The sequence below is a fragment of the Manis pentadactyla genome, chromosome 3, assembly GCF_030020395.1.
Source record: "Manis pentadactyla isolate mManPen7 chromosome 3, mManPen7.hap1, whole genome shotgun sequence".
Taxonomy (NCBI): Eukaryota; Metazoa; Chordata; class Mammalia; order Pholidota; family Manidae; genus Manis; species Manis pentadactyla.
Genome location: NC_080021.1, coordinates 36588007 through 36609602, shown reverse-complemented (window position 1 = coordinate 36609602; position 21596 = coordinate 36588007). Strand labels below are relative to the sequence as shown.

Below are 21596 nucleotides of genomic sequence, written 5' to 3'. Positions count from 1 at the left end.
ATTTTCAACTCCAGGATTTCTACTTTTTTTCTTTTTTTTTTTTTTTTGATAGGATTGCTACTTCATTGTCAAACTTCTCGTTTTGTTTATGCATTGTTTTCCTAATTTCATTTAGTTGTCAATCTGTGTTTTCTTGTACTTCACTAAACTTCCTTAAACTGAATTCTTTGACAGTTCAAAGATTTCCATTTTTTTAGGGTCAGTTATTGGAACTTTATTGGTTTCCTCTGGTGGTGCCCTGTTCACCTGATTCTTTGTGACACTTGACCCCTTATGCTGGCATCTGCACCTGTGAGTGACTGGGCAGGTCCTCCTCTAGGCTTCACAGGCTTGCTTTGGCAGGCCGTTCTTCACCAGACAGCTTTGGGTGTGCCTGCTGGTAATGCCTTTGGGCAGGTGGGGCCTGCAACTATGATCTGTTCAAGCTCTGAGCATGGGGTGAGGAGGGGGTGCTGCTGGCTGGGAACAGTTGGCTAGGACTGCTGGCTTAGTCCCTTACCTGTGTGAGGCTGTGGAATGGGCTCCATGGCTGCATGGACTCTCTGTTCAGGCTTACTAGATGGTCAGGACTGGGTACTCTATTCAGTAATAGATGAATTAAATTCCCTGTCCTGGCAGGGCACCAGAACAGGACCCAAGTCTGATACAGCACTTTTTGTGGGAGACCTGGATCAGGCCATCAAATTCCCTGGTCAGGTGAGGCCACTGGTTTTGAGCTGCACACAGGGAACACACACCCTCTGCTCTCTGCTCAAGTGCTATGTATGCACTCTGTTGAATGCGCCATGCAGCTTCCTGCGTGTTCTGGTTAGGTTCCTGATCACATAGGCTGGAGGTGGTATTCAGTTGTAAGCAGGGCTGCAAATTAGATTCCTTGCCTGGGTGCAGCAGGAGAAGCAGTTTCAAAGCTGGTAAAGCTCTTTTTTGCTATCACAGCTCAAGCAGACCCATACCGCAAGTTCCTTAGCTGAAGAGGGTCCCTGGCTTTGCTCTGCAAACTATCGGTTCTGTCAGCCGTTTCTCTTGGCTAGAGTGCTGTCGGCCACGCAGCTTTTAGATGTTCTTGCTAGACCTTCTGGTCAGATGGGGCAGGAAAGACACTCCCCACAGTGGGTGAGGCTGTGTCTCAGCCCCATGACAGGGTGGGATGGGGAGTGGGAGGCTCTGGGAGCTCTGCTCAGCCTTGGCTGTAAATTAATCCCCCTGCCAGCGCTCCTGGCCCAGGAATGTGACTCCGATGATACTGGCTTTGCTTTGGGGGCGATCAGCACTGCTGGGCCACCGCCTCTCAGCTCAGGCACTGCACCGCTTCCAGGAGTGCTCACCAGCCCTTCTCAAGTGGTCAGATGAAGGCACTCTCCTCGGCGGATGGAGCTGTGACTCAGAACCTTGCCTGGTGTGGGAAAACTGGGCTCCAGGGTAAGCAAAACTCCTTGTTTGCAGACTCAAACCAGGCAGATCTGCACCTGCCTGAGTTCCGTGGTCAGAGTGAGCCCCTAACTGGGTTCTGCAGATGGAGAAAGCCTCTGGTTGGGATTACTACTTGGGCACTGCGGGTATGAACTTGTTCTGCCAAGATCCACGTGCAGGTTTTTGCAAGCCCCTCCCTCCGTCACAGTTTCCTAGTGGTTGGGTCCCACAGATTCCTCTGCGATGTCTGTGGTGCCAGGCCAGAGTAGGCGCTCCTAGAAGTGACCCTCATGCTGGATGGGGTCGGTTGGCCCTCCTGGGTTCTCTCTTCCCACTGGAAGAACCCGAGGCTCAAGAGAGACCTTGTCTCAGGCACCGCACTGGCCTGGGGGAGCGGCACTGCTGTGCGTGGAGCGCTCTCCTGTGCCGTCCTGCAGCTCCCCCGCTCTCTGTGCTGCAGGGCGTCTCAGCCTCACACTGTCTTCTAGGATTCTCTCAGTGGCATCTTGTTCTTGAAGAGTTGTTAGCTGCTCTTTTTGTGAGGGAGAGTGAAGTCAGGAACAACCTATGTCACCACCTCGGGGACATGACTCCTACCATGTTTTTTTCTTTTAATAATGACAATAAAATATAACAAAATGATGATACTGTTTTAAATAAATTTTTAAATGTAAATCCAAAAACCAAAACCAATTAAATGTAAACTTGAAAGCCATGTTTCCCAACTCTGTAAGCCAATTTCTTCCTGAACAGAGTGGAGAATAATGAAAAAAATTTGAGCTTTGGGATCGGGCTTGAATTCTAGGTTTAGCACTTACTAGTAAGTGGTCTTAAGCTTAATTTACCAAACTTTTCCAAGCCTCAGTTTCATCAGCCAAAAACAGTGATAAACTTTAGCTTAAAGCATTGTTATGACAATTTAAAAAGACAGCACATATTAAAATGCAATAATAATATAATAAAACCTGAAATAAGATAAGATACACTAAAATATGTGTCAGGCCTATTTAAGCATTCAACAAATAATGTTGGTTGTTATATAATCATTAACCTTCACTGTTTCTCTCTTCTGGGCATATAGTTGGCAATTCCACAATAAAATCAAACGTAACAACTTTGTATTTCTAGGCTACTTTAATAGAGAAAATAATTGGATACTTTTTGTGTCTCCTAGAACGCTGATTCTCAAACATTAATATGCATATGAACCACCTGGGGTGCACATTGTGACTCAGTGGGTTTGGGATGGGGTCCAAGGTTCTACATTTCTAAGGAGCTCTCAGTGGATGCCAGTGCTGCATTCTAGGGACTATATATGCTCTGGACGGTGAGGCCCTAGATGGTGGCATGGGTTGGCAAAGGCATTTATAGACAGGAAATGTTTATACTATAAATCCAAAAGGCTGAATTGTTTCTTATTTAGACAATTGCTCTTTTATATTCACAAATTATTTTGGACAATAAATGAATGCAGAGTAGGTGAATCTTCTATATGGTCCACCGCCTCTTTTTCCTGTGTACTCCCCAGGGATCTGCCCTTGGCTTGGCTGATGCAGTCACTGTGTGAACGAACGATCTGGCACTGCTTATGCCCAACCCTTCCCCTGCTCTCTTGGGGTTCCTGCTCCATCATATGCAAGAGGTCCTGTACTGTGGTGGGAAACCTCATGCTAATTTACTCTGGCCCACTACTGCTCCTGACAGTTGTGCATTAGGTATTTTTCACAACTGCTATTAAAGTGTGACTCAACTAAAACATCTTGGTTGATATTTACTGTATTTCATATTTACAACCCTTTTGGGGGAGGATTTAACAATATTCGAAAAGCACATAAACATGAACCAGTACTCCCACTCTTAGCGGGGACTAGCAGAGCAAACACAGCAGCATACTCTGCACCTTTAAAGGGAATGAGGAAACGCTTTGCACCTAATAGAAGCTGACCTTTAGGATGTGTTTTCAAGCGGGAAGAAAAGCAAGATCCAGAACATTATGTACAGATTTTTACCTTTCATGTAGGAAAGAAGCAGAAATATGAATATACATATATTGCTTTTTGGTAAAGAGAACCACTATAAAGATAGGCCAAAAATAAGTTAATAAAAATAATTACAGGGTGTAGGATGAAGGAGCTTGGGAAGGAATAAGACTTTTCTGAGAATAAGTTTTTAATACATATTTTTGACTTTTGAATTATGTAAATGTGTTACATATTCAAAAAATAAAATGAAAATGAAAATTTTTAAAGTCCATATTTAATTTTAATAGGCTTCTGCCTATGATTCATTTCAAAATCTTCCCTAGACTTTTACTCTGCTCCTAATGGAATTCTATTCCAGTACAGAACAGATAACCAAGATTAAAAAGTGTTTCCTGACAGAACTGTCAAAATCGTAGCTTGCTGGTAGGTTCAAATTGACCATTTCTGCTGATTTTACTATTTCTTAAATCATATTCTGACATTATGAACCTGACTGGCAGTCGATAGGGCATAGCATACGATTTACAATCAAATACTTATGCAACTAATTCTAGGAAGCTGGCCACAGAGCCATCTGGTGGCAGAAACCAAGTACTATCCCTTTAAAATGGCAGTATTTTCTTTGTAAAGTCCTGAGCTCTTTTACACTGAAATTATATTACATGGGGGGAGAAAGCGTTGGTAGTAAGACCTTATTAGTTCCTTTGTGAAAATGACTTTACTCTAAATACACATACTGATTACATTTTTAAAATGCCTTAGGCTTGCACAAAATCCTTATTGAAACCTCATGCAATAGGAAGCAATTTTGATTAAATTTATTTTAGTGTCAATGATAGAGGTGTCAAGCCTATTTTCATAGTTTTATAATCCATATTATTAAAATGCAGTCAGTTTCAGTGTAAACAAACTGCCAGGATGATTTATAAGACTATTTCTAATTCTCCTGGTTCCTAAAAGTGAGATGTCAGAAGCTGCTAGCACATCCCAAGGCAGGGTCTATTATATAGAGGGGGAAATTTTTTTTTTCATTTTGGTATCATTAATATACAATTACATGAGCAACACAGTGGCTACTAGAGTCCCCCCATCACCAAGTCCCCACCACATACCCCATTACAGTCACTGTCCATCAGCATAGTAAGATGCTATAGAATCACTACTTGTCTCCTCTGTGCTATATTGCCTTCCCTGTGCCCCCTTCTACATTATGTGCTAATTTAATGCCCCTTATTCCGCTTATACCTCCCTTCCCACCTATCTTGCCCAGTCCCTTTCCCTTTAGTAACTGTTAGTCAATTCTTGGATTCTGTGATTCTGCTGCTGTTTTGTTCCTTCCGTTTTTTTCTTTGTTCTGATACTCCACAGATGAGTGAAATCATTTGATACTTGTCTTTCTCTGCCTGGCTTATTTCACTGAGCATAATACCCTCTAGCTCCATCCATGTTGTTGCAAATGGTAGGATTTGTTTTCTTCTTATGGCTAAATAATATTCCATTGTGTATATGTACCACCTCTTGTTTATCCATTCACCTACTGATGGACACTTAGGTTGCTTCCATATCTTGGCTATGGTAAATAGTGCTGTGATAAACATAGGGGTGCATATGTCTTTTTCAAACTAGGCTCCTGCATTCGTAGGGTAAATTTCTAGGAGTGGAATTCCTGGGTTAAATGGTATTTCTATTTTGAGTTTTTTGAGGAACCTCCATACTGCTTTCCACATGGTTGAACTAGTTTACATTCCCACCAGCAGTGTAGGAGGGTTCCCCTTTCTCCACAACCTCGCCAACATTTGTTGTTGTTTGTCTTTTGCATGGTGGCCATCCTAACTGGTGTGAGGTGATATCTCATTGTGGTTTTAATTTGCATTTCTCTGATGATTAGCGATTTGGAGCATCTTTTCATGTGTCTGTTGGCCATCTGAATTTCTTCTTGGAGAAGTGTCTGTTCAGATCCTCTGCCCATTTTTTAATTGGATTATTTGCTTTTTGTTTGTTGAGATGCATGAGCTCTTTGTATATTTTGGATGTCAACCCCTTACCGGATATGCCATTTACAAATATATTCTCCCATACTGTAGGATGCCATTTTGTCCTACTGATGTTGTCCTTTGTTGTACAGAAACTTTTTAGTTTGATAAAGTCCACTTGTTCATTTTTGTTTTTGTTTCCCTTGCCTGTGGAGATATGTTCACGAAGAAGTTGCTCATGTTTATATTCAAGAGAGTTTTGCCTATGTTTTCTTCTAAAAGTTTTATGGTTTCATGAATTATATTCATGTCTTTGATCCATTTCGAGTTCACTTTACTTTTGTGTATGGAGTTAGAGAGTGATCCAGTTTTATTCTCTTACATGTAGCTGTCCAGTTTTGCCAACACCAGCTGTTGAAGAGGCTGTCATTTCCCCATTGTATGTCCAAAGCTCCTTTATCATATATTAATTGACCATATATGCTTGAGTTAATATCTGGACTCTCTATTCTGTTCCACTGGTCTATGGGTCTGTTCTTGTGCCAGTACCAAATTGCCTTGATTACTGTGGCTTTGTAGTAGACCTTGAAGTTTGGGAGCATAATCCTCCAGCTTTATTCTTCCTTCTCAGGATTGCTTTTGCTATTCGGTGTCTTTTGTGGTTCCATATGAATTTTAGAACTATATGTTCCAGTTCGTTGAAGAATGCTGTTGGTATTTCGATAGGGATTGCATTGAATCTGTAGATTGCTTTAGGCAGGATGGCCATTTTGACAATGTTAATTCTTCCTAGCCAAGAGCATGGGATTAATTTCCATTTATAAGTGTCCTCTAAAATTTCTTTTAAGAGTATCTTGTAGTTTTCAGGGTATAGGTCTTTCACTTTTTTGGTTAGGTTTATTCCTAGGTATTTTATTCTTTGTGAAGAAATTGTGAATGGAATTGTTTTCCTGATTTCTCTTTCTGCTAGTTCATCGTTAGTGTATAGGAAAGCAACAGATTTCTGTGTATTAATTATGTATCCTGCAACTTTGCTGAATTCAGATATTAGTTCTAGTAGTTTTGGAGTGGATTCTTTAGTGTTTTTTATGTACAATATCATGTCATCTGCAAATAGTGACAGTTTTGACTTCTTCCTTACTAATCTGGATGCCTTTTATTTCTTTGTGTTGTCTGATTGCCATGGCTAGGACCTCCAGTACTATGTTGAATAAAAGCAGGGAGAGTGCGCATCTTTGTCTTGTTCCCAATCTTAGAGGAAAAGCTTTCAGCTTCTCGCTGTTAAGTATGATGTTGGCTGTGGGTTTGTCATATATGGCCTTTATTATGTTGAGGTAGTTGCCCTCTATACCCATTGTGTTGAGAGTTTCTGTCATAATGGAAGTTGAATTTTGTCGAATGCTTTTTCAGCATCTATGGAGATGATCATGTGGTCTTTGTCCTTTTTGTTGATGTGGTGGATGATGTTGATGGATTTTCGAATGTTGTACCATCCTTGCATCCCTGGGATGAATCCCACTTGATCATGATGGATGATCTTTCTGACGTATTTTTGAATTCGGTTTGCTAATATTTTGTTGAGTATTTTTGCATCTATGTTCATCAGGGATATTGGTCTGTAGTTTTATTTTTTTTGTGGGGTCTTTGCCTGGTTTTGGTAATAGAGTGATGTTGTCCTCATAGAATGAGTTTGGAAGTATTCCCTCCTCTTCTTTTTTTTGGAAAACTTTAAGGAGAATGGATATTACCTCTTCTCTAAATGTCTGATAAAGTTCAGCGGTGAATCCATCTGGTCTGGGATTTTTGTTCTTGGTTAGTTTTTTGATTACTGATTCAATTTAATTGCTGATAATTTGTCTGTTTAGATTTTTCTGTTCTTCTTGGGTCAGTCGTGGAAGGTTGTATTTTTCTAGAAAGTTGTCCAATTCTTCTAGGTTATCCAGTTTGTTAGCATATAGTTTTTCATTGTATTCTCTAATAATTGTTTGTCTTTCTGTGGTGTCCATAGTGATGTTTCCTTTCTTATTTCTGATTCTGTTTATGTGTGTAGATTCTTTTTTTCTTAATAAGTCTGGCTACGGGTTTACCTATTTTGTTTATTTTCTCAAAGAACCAGCTCTTGGTTTCATTAATTTTTTCTATTGTTTTATTCTTCTTAATTTTTTTTTTTTGAGAGGGCATATCTTATATTTATTGATCAAATGGTTGTTAACAACAATAAAATTTTGTATAGGGGACTCAATGCACAATCATTAATCAACCCCAAGCCTAATTCTCAACAGTCTCCAATCTTCTAAAGTATAATGAACAAGTTCTTACATGGTGAACAAATTCTTACATAGTGAATAAGTTCTTACATGGTGAACAGTGCAAGGGCAGTCATCACAGAAACTTTCGGTTTTGATCACGCATTATGAACTATAAACAATCAGGTCAAATATGAATATTTGTTTGGTTTTTATACTTGATTTATATGTGGATCCCACATTTCTCCTTTTATTATTATTATTATTTTTTTAAATAAAATGCTGAAGTGGTAGGTAGATGTAAGATAAAGGTAGAAAATTTAGTTTAGTGTTGTAAGAGAGTAAATGTAGATGATCAGGTGTGTGCCTGTAGACTATGTGTTAATCCAAGCTGGACAGGGGCAATAAAACATCCACGGATGCAGAAGATTTCTCTCAAAACAGGGGAGGAGAGGTTCTAGGCCTCACTTCTGTTGATCACCAATTTCTCACCTGATGGCCCCCCTGCGACTGTGCCTGTCTTAGGTTGTTCCTCTCTTGAGGAATCTTACCCGTTTCTGGCTAACCAGTCATCTTCCGGGGCCATACAGGGAGATGTAAAGTATGTAAGTGAGAGAGAAGCCTTATTGTTTGAAAAGGTTAGCTTTTACTTCTTTGCATATTTATGCCCTGTGGCTTCTATGCCCAGCATTTGTCTTGAGGTATCTTTAGCACTTGGAGGAATTATGATACTCGGTAAATTCGATATGAGGCACGAATTCTATTTAAGGGTTGTAATTAGGGAGGAAGAAGAAAAGCTATAGAGGTAACAGACAGAAGAAAACATGGGAAGACTGATTATTTCTTTGACATATCTTCTTGTAGAGTAATTTAAGCATGTATAGATTTTAAACTACTAATTAAATTGCACACACACATTAACATAATAGGAATACAGTTACATAACCAGTGCAGATCTATAAATACCAGCCATCTCCAGTGAGGCCAACAAAACCAGTTAGGCACCCTAGGCATTTGTGAAAATTTATCTATGATATGATGGATATTGTCCAACTGCACTTGAACAATCTGAGAGAAATCAGACAAATTAAACCAGTCCATTCCTGGGAACTGTTCACATCCCATATGTTCTTTTAACAGTAAATAGTCTGTAGTTGTAAGATTTTGCAGTGCTACAACTTGTACTTCTCCTAATTCTTGGTTGAGTTCCAACAGTGTAGATCCAGTCAAATTTGTTGTTTTACTGTATGCACAGGCCAGCTTAGATATCTCCTTCTTCATTCCCATGGCAAGTCCAGGAATTGGTGGGATGAATGCATCTACACCTGTAGCAGTGCGTGGATCTTTGTTGGGGTTTTTTTGATGATCATCTTCTGGCATGAGTCCTCCCGAGAGTGCTGATGTTGAAAGTTCTTTTTCATATTGTATCTTAGTTCATTTTCGGGGTAGCAAAATTAGGCTTTGATCCTCTGTATAAACACAAACAGACCCTTTGCCTACACTTTTATATGCCCTTTATATCATTGTGTAGAGCTCATTGGAGGTCACCACACAGGAACTGCTTTTTTTTTTTTTAACATTAATCTACACTTACATGACGAATACTTTATTTACTAGGCTCACCCCTATACCAGGTCCCCCCTATGTACCCCTTTACAGTCACTGTCCATCAGCGTAGCAAAATGTTGTAGAATCACTACTCGCCTTCTCTGTGTTGTACAGCCCTCCCCTTTCTCCCACCCCGCTATGGATGCTAATCTTAATACCCCCCTTTTTCTCCCCCCCCTTATTCCTCCCTACCCACCCATCCTCCCCAGTCCCTTTCCCTTTGGTACCTGTTAGTCCATTCTTGGTTTCTGTGATTCCACTGCTGTTTTGTTCCTTCAGTTTTTCCTTTGTTCTTATACTCCACAGATGAGTGAAATCATTTGGTATTTCTCTTTCTCCGCTTGGCTTATTTCACTGAGCATAATACCCTCCAGCTCCATCCATGTTGCTGCAAATGGTAGGATTTGCCCTCTTCTTATGGCTGAGTAGTATTCCATTGTGTATATGTACCACATCTTCTTTATCCATTCATCTACTGATGGACATTTAGGTTGTTTCCAATACTTGGCTATTGTAAATAGTGCTGTGATAAACATAGGGGTGCATTGGTCTTTCTCAAACTTGATTGCTGCGTTCTTAGGGTAAATTCCTAGGAGTGGAATTCCTGGGTCAAATGGTAAGTCTGTTTTGAGCATTTTGATGAACCTCCATACTGCTTTCCACAATGGTTGAACTAGTTTACATTCCCACCAGCAGTGTAGGAGGGTTCCCCTTTCTCCACAGCCTCGCCAACATTTGTTGTTGTTTGTCTTTTGGATGGCAGCCTTCCTTACTGGTGTGAGGTGATACCTCACTGTAGTTTTAATTTGCATTTCTCTGATAATTAGCGATGTGGAGCATCTTTTCATGTGTCTGTTGGCCATCTGTATTTCTTTTTTGGAGAACTGTCTGTTCAGTTCCTCTGCCCATTTTTTAATTGGATTATTTGATTTTTGTTTGTTGAGGCGTGTGAGCTCTTTATATATTTTGGACGTCAAGCCTTTATCGGATCTGTCATTTACAAATATATTCTCCCATACTGTAGGGTTCCTTTTTGTTCTATTGATGGTGTCTTTTGCTGTACAGAAGCTTTTCAGCTTAATATAGTCCCACTTATTCATTTTTGCTGTTGTTTTCCTTGCCCAGGGAGATATGTTCAAGAAGAGGTAACTCATGTTTATGTCTAGGAGATTTTTTCCTATGTTTTCTTCCACGAGTTTAATGGTTTCATGGCTTACATTCAGGTCTTTGAATTTACTTTTGTATATGGGGTTAGACAATGGTCCAGTTTCGTTCTCCTGCATGTAGCTGTCCAGTTTTGCCAGCACCATATGTTGAAGAGACTGTCATTTCGTCACTGTATGTCCATGGCTCCTTTATCAAATATTAATTGACCATATATGTTTGGGTTACTTTCTGGATTCTCTAGTCTGTTCCACTGATCTGTGGCTCTGTTCTTGTGCCAGTACCAAATTGTCTTGATTACTATGGCTTTATAGTAGAGCTTGAAATTGGGGAGTGAGATCCCCCCTACTTTATTCTTCTTTCTCAGGATTGCTTTGGCTATTCGGAGTCTTTGGTGTTTCCATATGAATTTTTGAATTATTTGTTCTAGTTCATTGAAGAATATTGCTGGTAATTTGATAGGGATTGCATCAAATCTGTATATTGCTTTGGGCAGGATGGCCATTTTGATGATATTAATTTTTCCTAGCCACGAGCAATGGATGAGTTTCCATTTGTTAGTGTCCCCTTTAATTTCTCTTAAGAGTGACTTGTAGTTTTCAGAGTATAGGTCATTCACTTCTTTGGTTAGATTTATTCCTAGGTATTTTATTCTTTTTGATGCAATTGTGAATGGAGCTGTTTTCCTGATTTCTCTTTCTGTTGGTTCATTGTTAGTGTATAGGAAAGCCACAGATTTCTGTGTGTTGATTTTGTATCCTGCAACTTTGCTGTATTCCGATATCAGTTCTAGTAGTTTTGGGGTGGAGTCTTTAGGGTTTTTTATGTACAGTATCATGTCATCTGCAAATAGTGACAGTTTAACTTTTCTTCTTTACCGATCTGGATTCCTTGTATTTTTTTGTTTTGTCTGATTGCCGTGGCTAGGACCTCCAGTACTATGTTAAATAACAGTGGAGAGAGTGGGCAACCCTGTCTAGTTCCCGATCTCAGAGGAAAAGCTTTCAGCTTCTCGCTGTTCAGTATAATGTTGGCTGTGGGTTTATGATATATGGCCTTTATTATGTTGAGGAACTTGCCCTCTATTCTCATTTTGCTGAGAGTTTTTATCATGAATGGATGTTGAATTTTGTCAAATGCTTTTTCAGCATCTATGGAGATGATCATGTGGTTTTTGTCTTTCTTTTTGTTGATGTGGTGGATGATGTTGATGGATTTTCGAGTGTTGTACCATCCTTGCATCCCTGGGATGAATCTCACTTGGTCATGGTGTATGACCCTTTTGATTTATTTTTGAATTCGGTTTGCTAATATTTTATTGAGTATTTTTGCATCTACATTCATCAGGGATATTGGTCTGTAATTTCCTTCTTTGGCGGGGTCTTTGCCTGGTTTTGGTATTAGTGTGATGTTGGCTTCATAGAATGTGTTTGGGAGTATTCCCTCCTCTTCTATTTTTTGGAAAATTTTAAGGAGAATGGGTATTATGTCTTCTCTGTGTGTCTGATAAAATTCCGAGGTAAATCCATCCGGCCCGGGTGTTTTGTTCTTGGGTAGTTTTTTGATTACTGTTTCAGTTTCTTTGCTCATAATTGGTTTGTTTAGATTTTGTGTTTCTTCCTTGGTCAGTCTTGGAAGGTTGTATTTTTCTAGGAAGTTGTCCATTTCTTCTAGGTTTTCCAGCTTGTTGGCATATAGGTTTTCATAGTAGTCTTTAATAATTCTTTGTATTTCTGTGGAGTCTGTAGTGATTTTTCCGTTCTCATTTGTGATTCTGTTGATTTGTGTTGATTCTCTTTTTCTCTTAATAAGTTTGGCAAGAGGCTTATCTATTTTGTTTATTTTCTCAAAGAACTAGCTCTTGGTTTCATTGATTTTTGCTATTGTTTTATTCTTCTCAATTTGTTTATTTCTTCTCTGATCTTTATTATGTCCCTCCTTCTCCTGACTTTAGGCCTCATTTGTTCTTCTTTTTCCAATTTTGATAAATGTGATGTTAGACTATTCATTTGGATTGTTCTTGCTTCTTCAAGTGTGCCTGGATCGCTATATACTTTCCTCTTAAGACTGCTTTCGCTGCATCCCTCAGAAGTTGGGGCTTTGTGTTATTGTTGTCATTTGTTTCTATATATTCCTTGTTCTCTATTTTAATTTGTTCGTTGATCCATTGATTATTTAGGAGCATGTTGTTAAGCCTCCATGTGTTTGTGAGCCTTTTGGTGTTCTTTGTAGAATTTATTTCTAGTTTTATACCTTTGTGGTCTGAAAAGTTGGTTGGTAGAATTTCAATATTTTGGATTTTGCTGAGGCTCTTTTTGTGGGCTAGTATGTGGTCTATTCTGGAGAATGTTCCATGTGCACTTGAGAAGAATGTGTATCCTGTTGCTTTTGGATGTAGAGTTCTATAGATGTCTATTAGGTCCATCTGCTCTACTGTGTTGTTCAGTGCTTCCGTGTCCTTACTTATTTTCTGCCCGGTGGATCTATCCTTTGGGGTGAGTGGCGTGTTGAAGTCTCCTAGAATGAATGCATTGTAGTCTATTTCCCCCTTTAGTTCTGTTAGTATTTGTTTCACATATGCTGGTGCTCCTGTGTTGGGTGCATATATAATTAGAATGGTTATATCCTCATATTGGACTGAGCCCTTTATCATTATGTAGTGTCTTTCTTTATCTCTTGTTACTTTCTTTGTTTTGAAGTCTATTTTGTCTGATATTAGTACTGCAACCCCTGCTTTCTTCTGTTGTTTGCCTGAAATATATTTTTCCATCCCTTGACTTTCAGTCTGTACATGTCTTTGGGTTTGAGGTGAGTCTCTTGTAGCAGCACATAGATGGGTCTTGTTTTTTTATTCATTCTATTACTCTGTGTCTTTTGATTGGTGCATTCAGTCCATTAACATTAAGGGTGACTATTGAAAGATATGTACTTATTGCCATTGCAGGCTTTAAATTCGTGGCTACCAAAGGTTCAAGGTTAGCCTCTTTAGTATCTTACTGCCTAACTTAGCTCGCTTATTGAGCTGTTATATACACGATCTGGAGATTCTTTTCTTCTCTCCCTTCTTATTCCTCCTCCTCCTTTCTTCATATGTTGGGTGTTTTGTGCTGTGCTCTTTCTAGGAGTGCTCCCATCTAGAGCAGTCCCTGTAAGATGTCCTGTAGAGGTGGTTTGTGGGAAGCAAATTCCCTCAGGTTTTGCTTGTCTGGGAATTGTTTAATCCCACCATCATATTGAAATGATAGTCGTGCTGGATACAGTATCTTTGGTTCAAGGCCCTTCTGTTTCATTGCATTAAATATATTATGCCATTCTCTTCTGGCCTGTATGGTTTCTGTCGAGAAGTCTGATGTTAGCCTGATGGGTTTTCCTTTATAGGTGACCTTTTTCTCTCTAGCGGCCTTTAAAACTCTTTTGCTTGTCCTTGATCTTTGCCATTTTAATTATTATGTGTCTTGGTGTTGTCCTACTTAGATCCTTTCTGTTGGGGGTTCTGTGTATTTCCGTGGTCTGTTCGATTATTTCCTCCCCCAGTTTGGCGAAGTTTTCAGCAATTATTTCTTCCAAGATACTTTCCATCCCTTTTCCTCTCTCTTCTTCTTCTGGTACCCCTATAATACAGATATTGTTCCTTTTGGATTGGTCACACTGTTCTCTTAACATTGTTTCATTCCTGGAGATCCTTTTATCTCTCTCCATGTCAGCTTCAATGCGTTCCTGTTCTCTGGTTTCAATTCCATCAATGGCCTCTTGCATCCTATCCATTCTTCTTATAAACCCTTCCAGAGTTTGTTTCATTTCTGTGATCTCCTTTCTGGCATCTGTGATCTCCCTCCAGACTTCATCCCATTTCTCTTGTGTATTTCTCTGCATCTCTGTCAGCATGTTTATGATTTTTATTTTGAATTCTTTGTCAGGAAGACTGGTTAGGTCTGTCTCCTTCTCTGGAGTCTCTGTTATCTTGGTTTGCCTGTAATTTTTTCTTTTCATGGTGATAGGAATAGTTTGCAGAGCTGGGACGAGTGATGTCTGGAAGAACTTCCTTTCTTGTTGGTTTGTGGCCCTCCTCTCCTGGGAGAACAGCGACCACTAGTGGCTTGTACTGGGTAGCTGCGCGCAGACAGGGCTTCTGCTTTCTGCCCGGCTGCTATGGAGTTTGTCTCCGCTGTTGCTGTGGGTGTGGCCTGGCTCATTCTGCTGCTCCAAAGTGGTGGAGTCGCGTTGGAGGGGGAGTGGCTGGGAGGCTATTTATCTCCGTAATGGGCCTCCGTGCTCCCTGCAGCCCAGGGGTTTAGGGTGCCCAGAGATCCCCTGATTCCCTACCTCTGGATTAAGTGTCCTGCCCTGCCCCTTTAAGTCTTCCAAAAAGCACCTGCCAAGACAAAACAACGACCACAAAAAAAAGTAATAATAAATTAAAAATAAATAAATTAATTAATTAAAAATGGCCGCTCGTTTTTCTTTATTCTCCGGCGCCAGCCTCAGGCATCTGCTCACCGGTCTTGCTGCCCTTTGTCCCTAGTATTGAGGTCCCTATCCCTTTAAGACTTCCAAAAAGCGCTCGCCAAAACAAAACAACAACAACAAAAAATGGCCGCTCACTTTTCTTATGTCCTCCGGTGCCAGGCCTCCCGTACCCTCTCACCGTTCTTGCTGTCCTGTTTCCCTAGTATCCAGGGCCCTGTGCACGTACTGTGTCTGCACTCTGGTCTGGATGGCTGGGGCTGGGTGTTCAGCAGTCCCGGGCTCCCTCTCCCTCCTGCTCTGCCTACTCTTCTCCCGCTGGGAGCTGAGGGGAGGGGCGCTCAGGTCCCACCTGGCTGTAGCTTGTATCTTACCCCCTTCGGGAGGTGCTGATTTCTCACAGGTGTGGATGTGGTCTGGGTGTTGTCCTGTGTCCTCCGGTCTTTATTCTAGGAAGAGATGTCTTTGTTATATTTTCATAGATATATGCGGTTTTGGGAGGAGATTTCCACTGCTCTACTCACGTCGCCATCTTGGCTCCGCCCCCTATTCTTCTTAATTTTATTTATTTCTTCTCTGATCTTATTATGTCCCTCCTTCTGCTGACTTTGGGCCTCATTTGTTCTTCTTTTTCCAATTTCAAAAATTGTGAATTTAGACTGTGCATTTGGGATTGTTCTTCCTTCTTTAAATATGCCTGGATTGCTATATACTTTCCTCTTAGAACTGCCTTCACTGCATCCCACAGAAGTTGGGGCTTTGTGATGTTGTTTTCATTTGTCTCCATATATTACTTGATCTCTGTTTTAATTTGGTCATTGATCTATTGATTATTTAGGAGCATGTTGTTAAGCCTCTATGTGTTTGTGAGCCTTTTGTTTTCTTTGTACAATTTATTTCTAGTTTTATACCTTGTGATCTGAGAAGTTGTTTGGTACAATTTCAATCTTTTTTAATTTACTGAGGCTCTTTTTGTGGCCTAGTATGTGGTCTATTCTGGGAAATATTCCATGTGCACTTGAGAAGAATGTGTATCCTGCTGCTTTTGGGTGGAATGTTCTATAGATGTCTTAGGCCCATCTGTTCTAGTGTGTTGTTCAGTGCCTCTGTGTCCTTACTTATTTTCTGTCTGGTGGATCTGTCCTTTGGAGTGAGTGGCATGTTGAAGTCTCCTACAGTGAATGCATTGCATTCTATTTCCTCCTTTAATTCTGTTAGTATTTGTTTCACATATGTAGGTGCTCCTGTGTTGGATGAATATATTTATAATGGTTATATCCTCTTGTTGGACTGACCCCTTTATCATTATGTAATGTCCCTCTTTGTCTCTTGTTTCTTTCTTTTTGTTGAAGTCTGTTTTGTCTGATAATAGTACTGCAACACCTGCTTTTTTCTCCCTGTTTGTTTGCATGAAATATCTTTTCCCATTCCTTCACTTTTAGTTTGTGTATGTCTTTGGGTTTGAAGTGAGTCTCTTGTAGGCAGCATATAGATGGGTCTTGTTTTTTTATCCATTCTGTTACTCTGTGTCTTTTGATTGGTGCATTCAGTCCATTTACATTTAGAGTGATTATTGATAGATATGTAATTATTGCCACTGCAGGCTTTGGATTTGTGGTTACCAAAGTTTCAAGGGTAGCTTCTTTACTATCTAACCATCTAACTTTAACTCTTTTATTACGCTATTATAAACACAGTTTGATGATTCTTCATTTCTCTCTCTTCTTTTTCTTCCTCCTCCACTCTTTATGTTAGGTATTTTATTCTGTACTCTTTGTGTTTCCCTTGACTGATTTTGTGGATAGCTGGTTTTATTTTGCATTTAGTTAGTGTTTGGTTAGTCTACTTTTTTTGCTGTGGTTTTATTTTCTCTGGTGACAGCTATTTAGCCTTAGGCATACTTCCATCTAGAGCTGTCCCTTTAAAATGCATTGTAGAAATGGTATGTGGGAGGTAAATTTCCTCAACTTTTGCTTATCTGGGAATTGTTTAATCCCTTCCTTCAAATTTAAGTGATAGTCTTGCTGGGTACACTATTTCTGGTTCAAGGCCCTTCTGTTTCATTGCATTCAATATATCATGCCACCCCCTTCTGGCCTGTAAGGTTTCTGCTGAGAAGTCTGATGATAGCCTGATGGATTTTCCTTTGTGTGTGAACTTTTTCCTCTCTCTGGCTGCTTTTAATACTCTGTCCTTATCTTTGATCTTTGCCATTTTAATTATATGTCTTGGTGTTGCCCTCCTTGGGAACCTTGTGTTGGGAGATCTGTGGACTACCATGGTCTTAGAGACCATTTCCTTCCCCAGATTGGGGAAGTTTTCAGCAATTATTTCTTTGAAGACACTTTCTATCCCTTTTTCTCCCTCTTCTTCTTCTGGTACCCTTATAATGTGAATAATGTTTCATTTGGATTGGTCACACAGTTTTCTTAATATTCTTTCATTCCTAGAGATCTTTTTCTCTCTCTCTGTCTCAGATTCTCTGTTCTCTGATTTCTATTCCATTAACAGTATCTTCCACCTCATCCAGTCTGCTCTTAACTCTTCCATTGTTTGTTTCATTTCTGTTATCCCCTTCCTGAATTCATCCCTTGGGTCTTGAATATTTCTCTGTAGCTCCATCAGCATGCTTATGACTTTCAGTTCAAATTCTTTTTCAGGAAGATTGGTGATTTCAGTCTCACCAAGCCCTCTCTCTGGTGTTTGAGAGGTTTTGTACTGAACAAGGTTCTTCTGCCTTTTCATGGAGATAGGAGTGGTCACTGGTGAGTGGCGTGTATGTCAGCTGGGAGAACAAAGTCCCTTCCTGCTTACCGGTTGCCTTGCCTGTCTCTGCTGTCTGTGCTGTTTAACTGCATATAGGGAGCAGCCTGTGGGTTAATCCTCTAAGCTGCCATGGGTGGGACGGCCCTCAGGATGACCTAGGATGCTGGCAGGGATCGCAGATGAGCAGCGTGTATTCTGCTGTGAGAATTATTTTAAGATTTTACGATTTAAGAATTCGTGCATCCCAGACTCTGCCGCCATCTCCTCTGTCTGTCCTGGTCAACCGTGCAAAGGGAGCAGCCTCTGGGTTAATCCCCTATGCTGCCATGGGTGGGTGGCCTTTGGGATGGCCGGGGGTGCTTGCAGGGGTTGCAGGCGAGCAGCACATGTTCTGCCATGAGAACAGGGCCCCTTCATGTCTCCCAGACTCTGCGCCATCTCCTCTGTCTGTGCTGGTCAACCGCATGCAGGGAGCAGCCTCTGGGTCTAGGCTGGTTAGCCGAGCACAGGGAGAAGCCACTTTGTTAAACTGTGTGGTTGCTGTAGGCGAGGCTGCCCCCCGGCTGGTCTGCAGTAATGGCAGGTCAGCCAGTTTGCTTGCAGTGATGGCAGGGGGGAAGGAACGGCAGGCTGCTTATTGCTGTGAGGGGCCTTGGAGCTGCATTGCCAACCAAGGGATCAGGGCACCTGAAGTTCCTTAAAGTTCCCAGCCTGCTGGGCTGAATGTGCCAGGACGATTTTGTCCGCCTGTTAAATCCTTGTTCCTTTAAGACTGTTAAAGCACCTGCTTTTCTTTTGTCCCAGGGCAGCCGGCTGTGGGAACCTGTTCGCAGTCTTAGTCTTGGATTTTGCTTTTCTGCTCCTCTAATATTCAGAGCACCATGCAATGTGTGGCTGTGCTTCTGGGGAAGATCACTAGGCTGGTTATTTAGCAGTCTTGTGCTTCCACTTCCTCCCCACTCTGATTCTTTTCCTCCCACCAGTGAGCTGGGGTGGGGTGGGTCACAGCTTTGCATCTTACCCTTTTCCGTGAGATACTGGGTTCTTGCAGATGTAGCCTGGCTGGTGTACTGTATCTTCTGGTCACTCTTTTAAGAATAGTTGTATTTGCCATAATTTCAAAATATATATGGTTTTGGGAGGAGATTTCTGTCACCCTACTCAAAACGCCATCTTTTCCTCCTCCAGTTTTAAAATCTTAAAATAATTGTCATAAAAATACTACTTGGATAATTGCTTCAATCTCTCCAATATCCAAGGTGCTACTAGACAAACCAATTCAATATAAAAGAAATGTGTTGCACACCTAGCAAGTACCCGGCACCATCCTGATTCAGGTACTGGGGGTAGTGGAGATGCCTAAAAACAGGGAATCTTAAAGTGAACTGGAGAGCTTGCATTTAGCCAGCAGATTAAAAAGTGGGCTGCTAGTGGCTTCAAGGATAGGGACTGTGGCTGAAAGAAATGTCCTGAGGTTCCAAGGATGGCAAAAAATAACTGAAGGAAAAGAAACAGTAATGAAGATGAGCAAAAAGGAGGATGAAAAGAGTCATGTGCAAGGAGGATAGAAACCAGAAAGGACGCCTCATAAAGTGAGGAGGAAACATTGTGGAAATCCATGTGCAACTCTCTCATAAGCAAAGCAGAGGCTGCCACTATTTTACTTTACTCTTTAGCTAGCACAGAGACAGAGTCACAAGGAAGGCTCTGGTTCGGGCATTACCTTCTCTCCTTGCATCCGCTATCACCTTTGCTGCCGACTTGCTCATCACGTGCACGATGTAGAGAGGGCAGTTGATGGCGCTGGCTATGGTGATGGCCCGCAGCGTGGCCTCTGCCTCCACTGCTTCGGGGCGGCACAGCTCATGGCCCTCGGGACCTGTTATGCCCAATGCCAACATCTTCTTTGCCCCCTAAAAAGACAGCAGAGGCATACATACATACATGCCAGGTTTATTACTGAGAAATACCAATAATTTATTGGAAATTAAATAGACTACTTTGAGATCTGATAGAGGGGTGTGTGTATGTATGGGAATATGTGTGTGTGTACTGTGTATTTGGTAATAATAATTTTTATACCCTGAAATTAGGTGTTAATTTTTCATATGCATGGTTCATGATTAAATTATTTTCATTGAAAAGCTGCAAAAGATATGAGGTGAATTCTAATTACATTCTTATTATTGGTTTAGAACAAAACATACTAACTCCCAGTATTAGATCATGTTCAAGTCACTCATATTATATCATGTATTTAGTTGTACTTTTTCCCAAATTATTGTCTTTATGCCTTCCCCTACCCACTGAGTGATACTGGACCAGTTATTTTCCCTCTCCAAAATGTTATTTCTTCTTTTCAGAAGAGGCAGGATGTCAAGACTTTGTGTGGTAAAATGACTGGCCCGGTGTCACACAGCTCGGAAGAGGAAGAGTTCAATTTAAACCCTGTCTGAGTCTATAGCTCATACTCTTGCTTCTCATTCTCCCCCACTGCCTCCTGGCACTAAGCCTCACTCTTACTGACTTTAATGGGAACTGGGCCTAGGAAGAGAAAAACCAGCTAATACAAAGGGTAAGCGATAGCTCTGTAAATCTTGAAGATAGTATACCCTTTAGGCATTAATAATGGAACTAATGTGAGAAATAAATATCATCTAGATTCCTCCAGAGTACATTTTTAATTTAATTTAATTTAATTTTTTATTTTTATTTATTTTGGTATCATTAATCTACAATTACATGAAGACATGTTTACTAGGCTCCCCCCTTCACCAAGTCCCCCCCACATCCCCGTTCACTGTCACTGTCCATCAACATAGTAAGATGCTGTAGAATCACTACTTGTCTTCCTCCAGAGTACATTTTAATACCCAGTTGCTGAAAAGGGTTGGGCTTTAAACAGCTACCTAATATGACTGCCCTGATATCCATTGATTGGCATTCTAAGCCAGTAGCCTGAGTTCCTAAAATTAAAAAAAAGTGCTGAGATACACAAAGCAAAACATTTGTGCTTTTATCATAAAACATATCTGATATCTAATAGCTGAACTGTAAAATGGAAACCCTCATTTGAGTAAATATACCATACCACCTGAATAAAACTCAGAATATGGACTCAAGTAAACCAAGTCAAGTGTTTCCAGGCCACAGAAAATTATTTTCTGGATTTTTGCTTTTCCAGCGCATTAAATGAGTTTACTCACTTGGGGCCAATCATCCTCACCTTAAATTATGGCCATTTTCATTGCTGTAGAAGCTCTGGTATGCAAAATGCTTACCTCTGCAATTAGGTCTCCATTTTCTGCATGGACCTGAGCAATTGCTCCAATTTCTTTGCACCAAGAGAAGGCCGCGTACAACTCCACATCTCTCACCATGTACAGATCTTTATAGGCCATAAACATCTTGAAAGAGTTCACACCTTTATCTTGGGTAAGGATTTTCATCTCTTCTTTGACCTAAAAGGGAATTAACAACCACAACATATGTCACTCTTTAATTTAAATGATGATTTCAACATTCTCTTCAACATCAAAAATGTTACTTTTTGAAGAGATTAAGTAAATTAAGTAAAATAAGGACAACAGTTTAATTTCAGAAAAAATGCAATGAAGGTCTAGATCTTTCCCCCAGGTTGGACCCCTTTTCATCTGATGAATTGCTGCTATGATACTTTTAAATTATGAAAGAGTTCATGGTTTTCCTCAAACTACTTCATTTCTATACTTGGACATAAAATTGTGAGCATCTATCTCCTGATGTGAGGAAATTATTCTAGAAAATGAAAGCAAAGTTGTTTGGCAGCAAAAGAAGCAATCTTGTCTCCAGAAGGAATCGAAGCTAATGTGAGGTAGTTTGAGTTCGAATATGAAACCCACGGGATGAGTTCTTAGAGGAAGTAGATGTGCATTGGCCCACTGGAAGCTCTGAGGAGGTGAGAGATCCTGGACCAGTCAGAATTCTCAGGAGCCTTCTGGTTT

The 21596-nt window shown here is 40.6% G+C and overlaps 1 protein-coding gene across 7 annotated transcripts in view; it reads right to left on the bottom strand.

The window, feature by feature from the left end:
- DPYS (dihydropyrimidinase) overlaps positions 1 to 21596 on the bottom strand; it is a 133354-nt gene that overhangs the window by 90146 nt on the left and 21612 nt on the right. For all 7 annotated transcript variants that reach the window (XR_005022895.2, XM_057497832.1, XM_036876487.2 and 4 more), the window contains exons 3-4: positions 20895 to 21074; positions 19337 to 19526 (exon numbers count right to left, since the gene is read on the bottom strand). Coding sequence is in view for 6 of the 7 variants with exons in the window: in XM_057497832.1 (XP_057353815.1) it covers positions 19337 to 19526; positions 20895 to 21074 (370 nt within the window). In the remaining variant the exon portion in view is untranslated. The remainder of the gene's footprint in view (positions 1 to 19336; positions 19527 to 20894; positions 21075 to 21596) is intronic.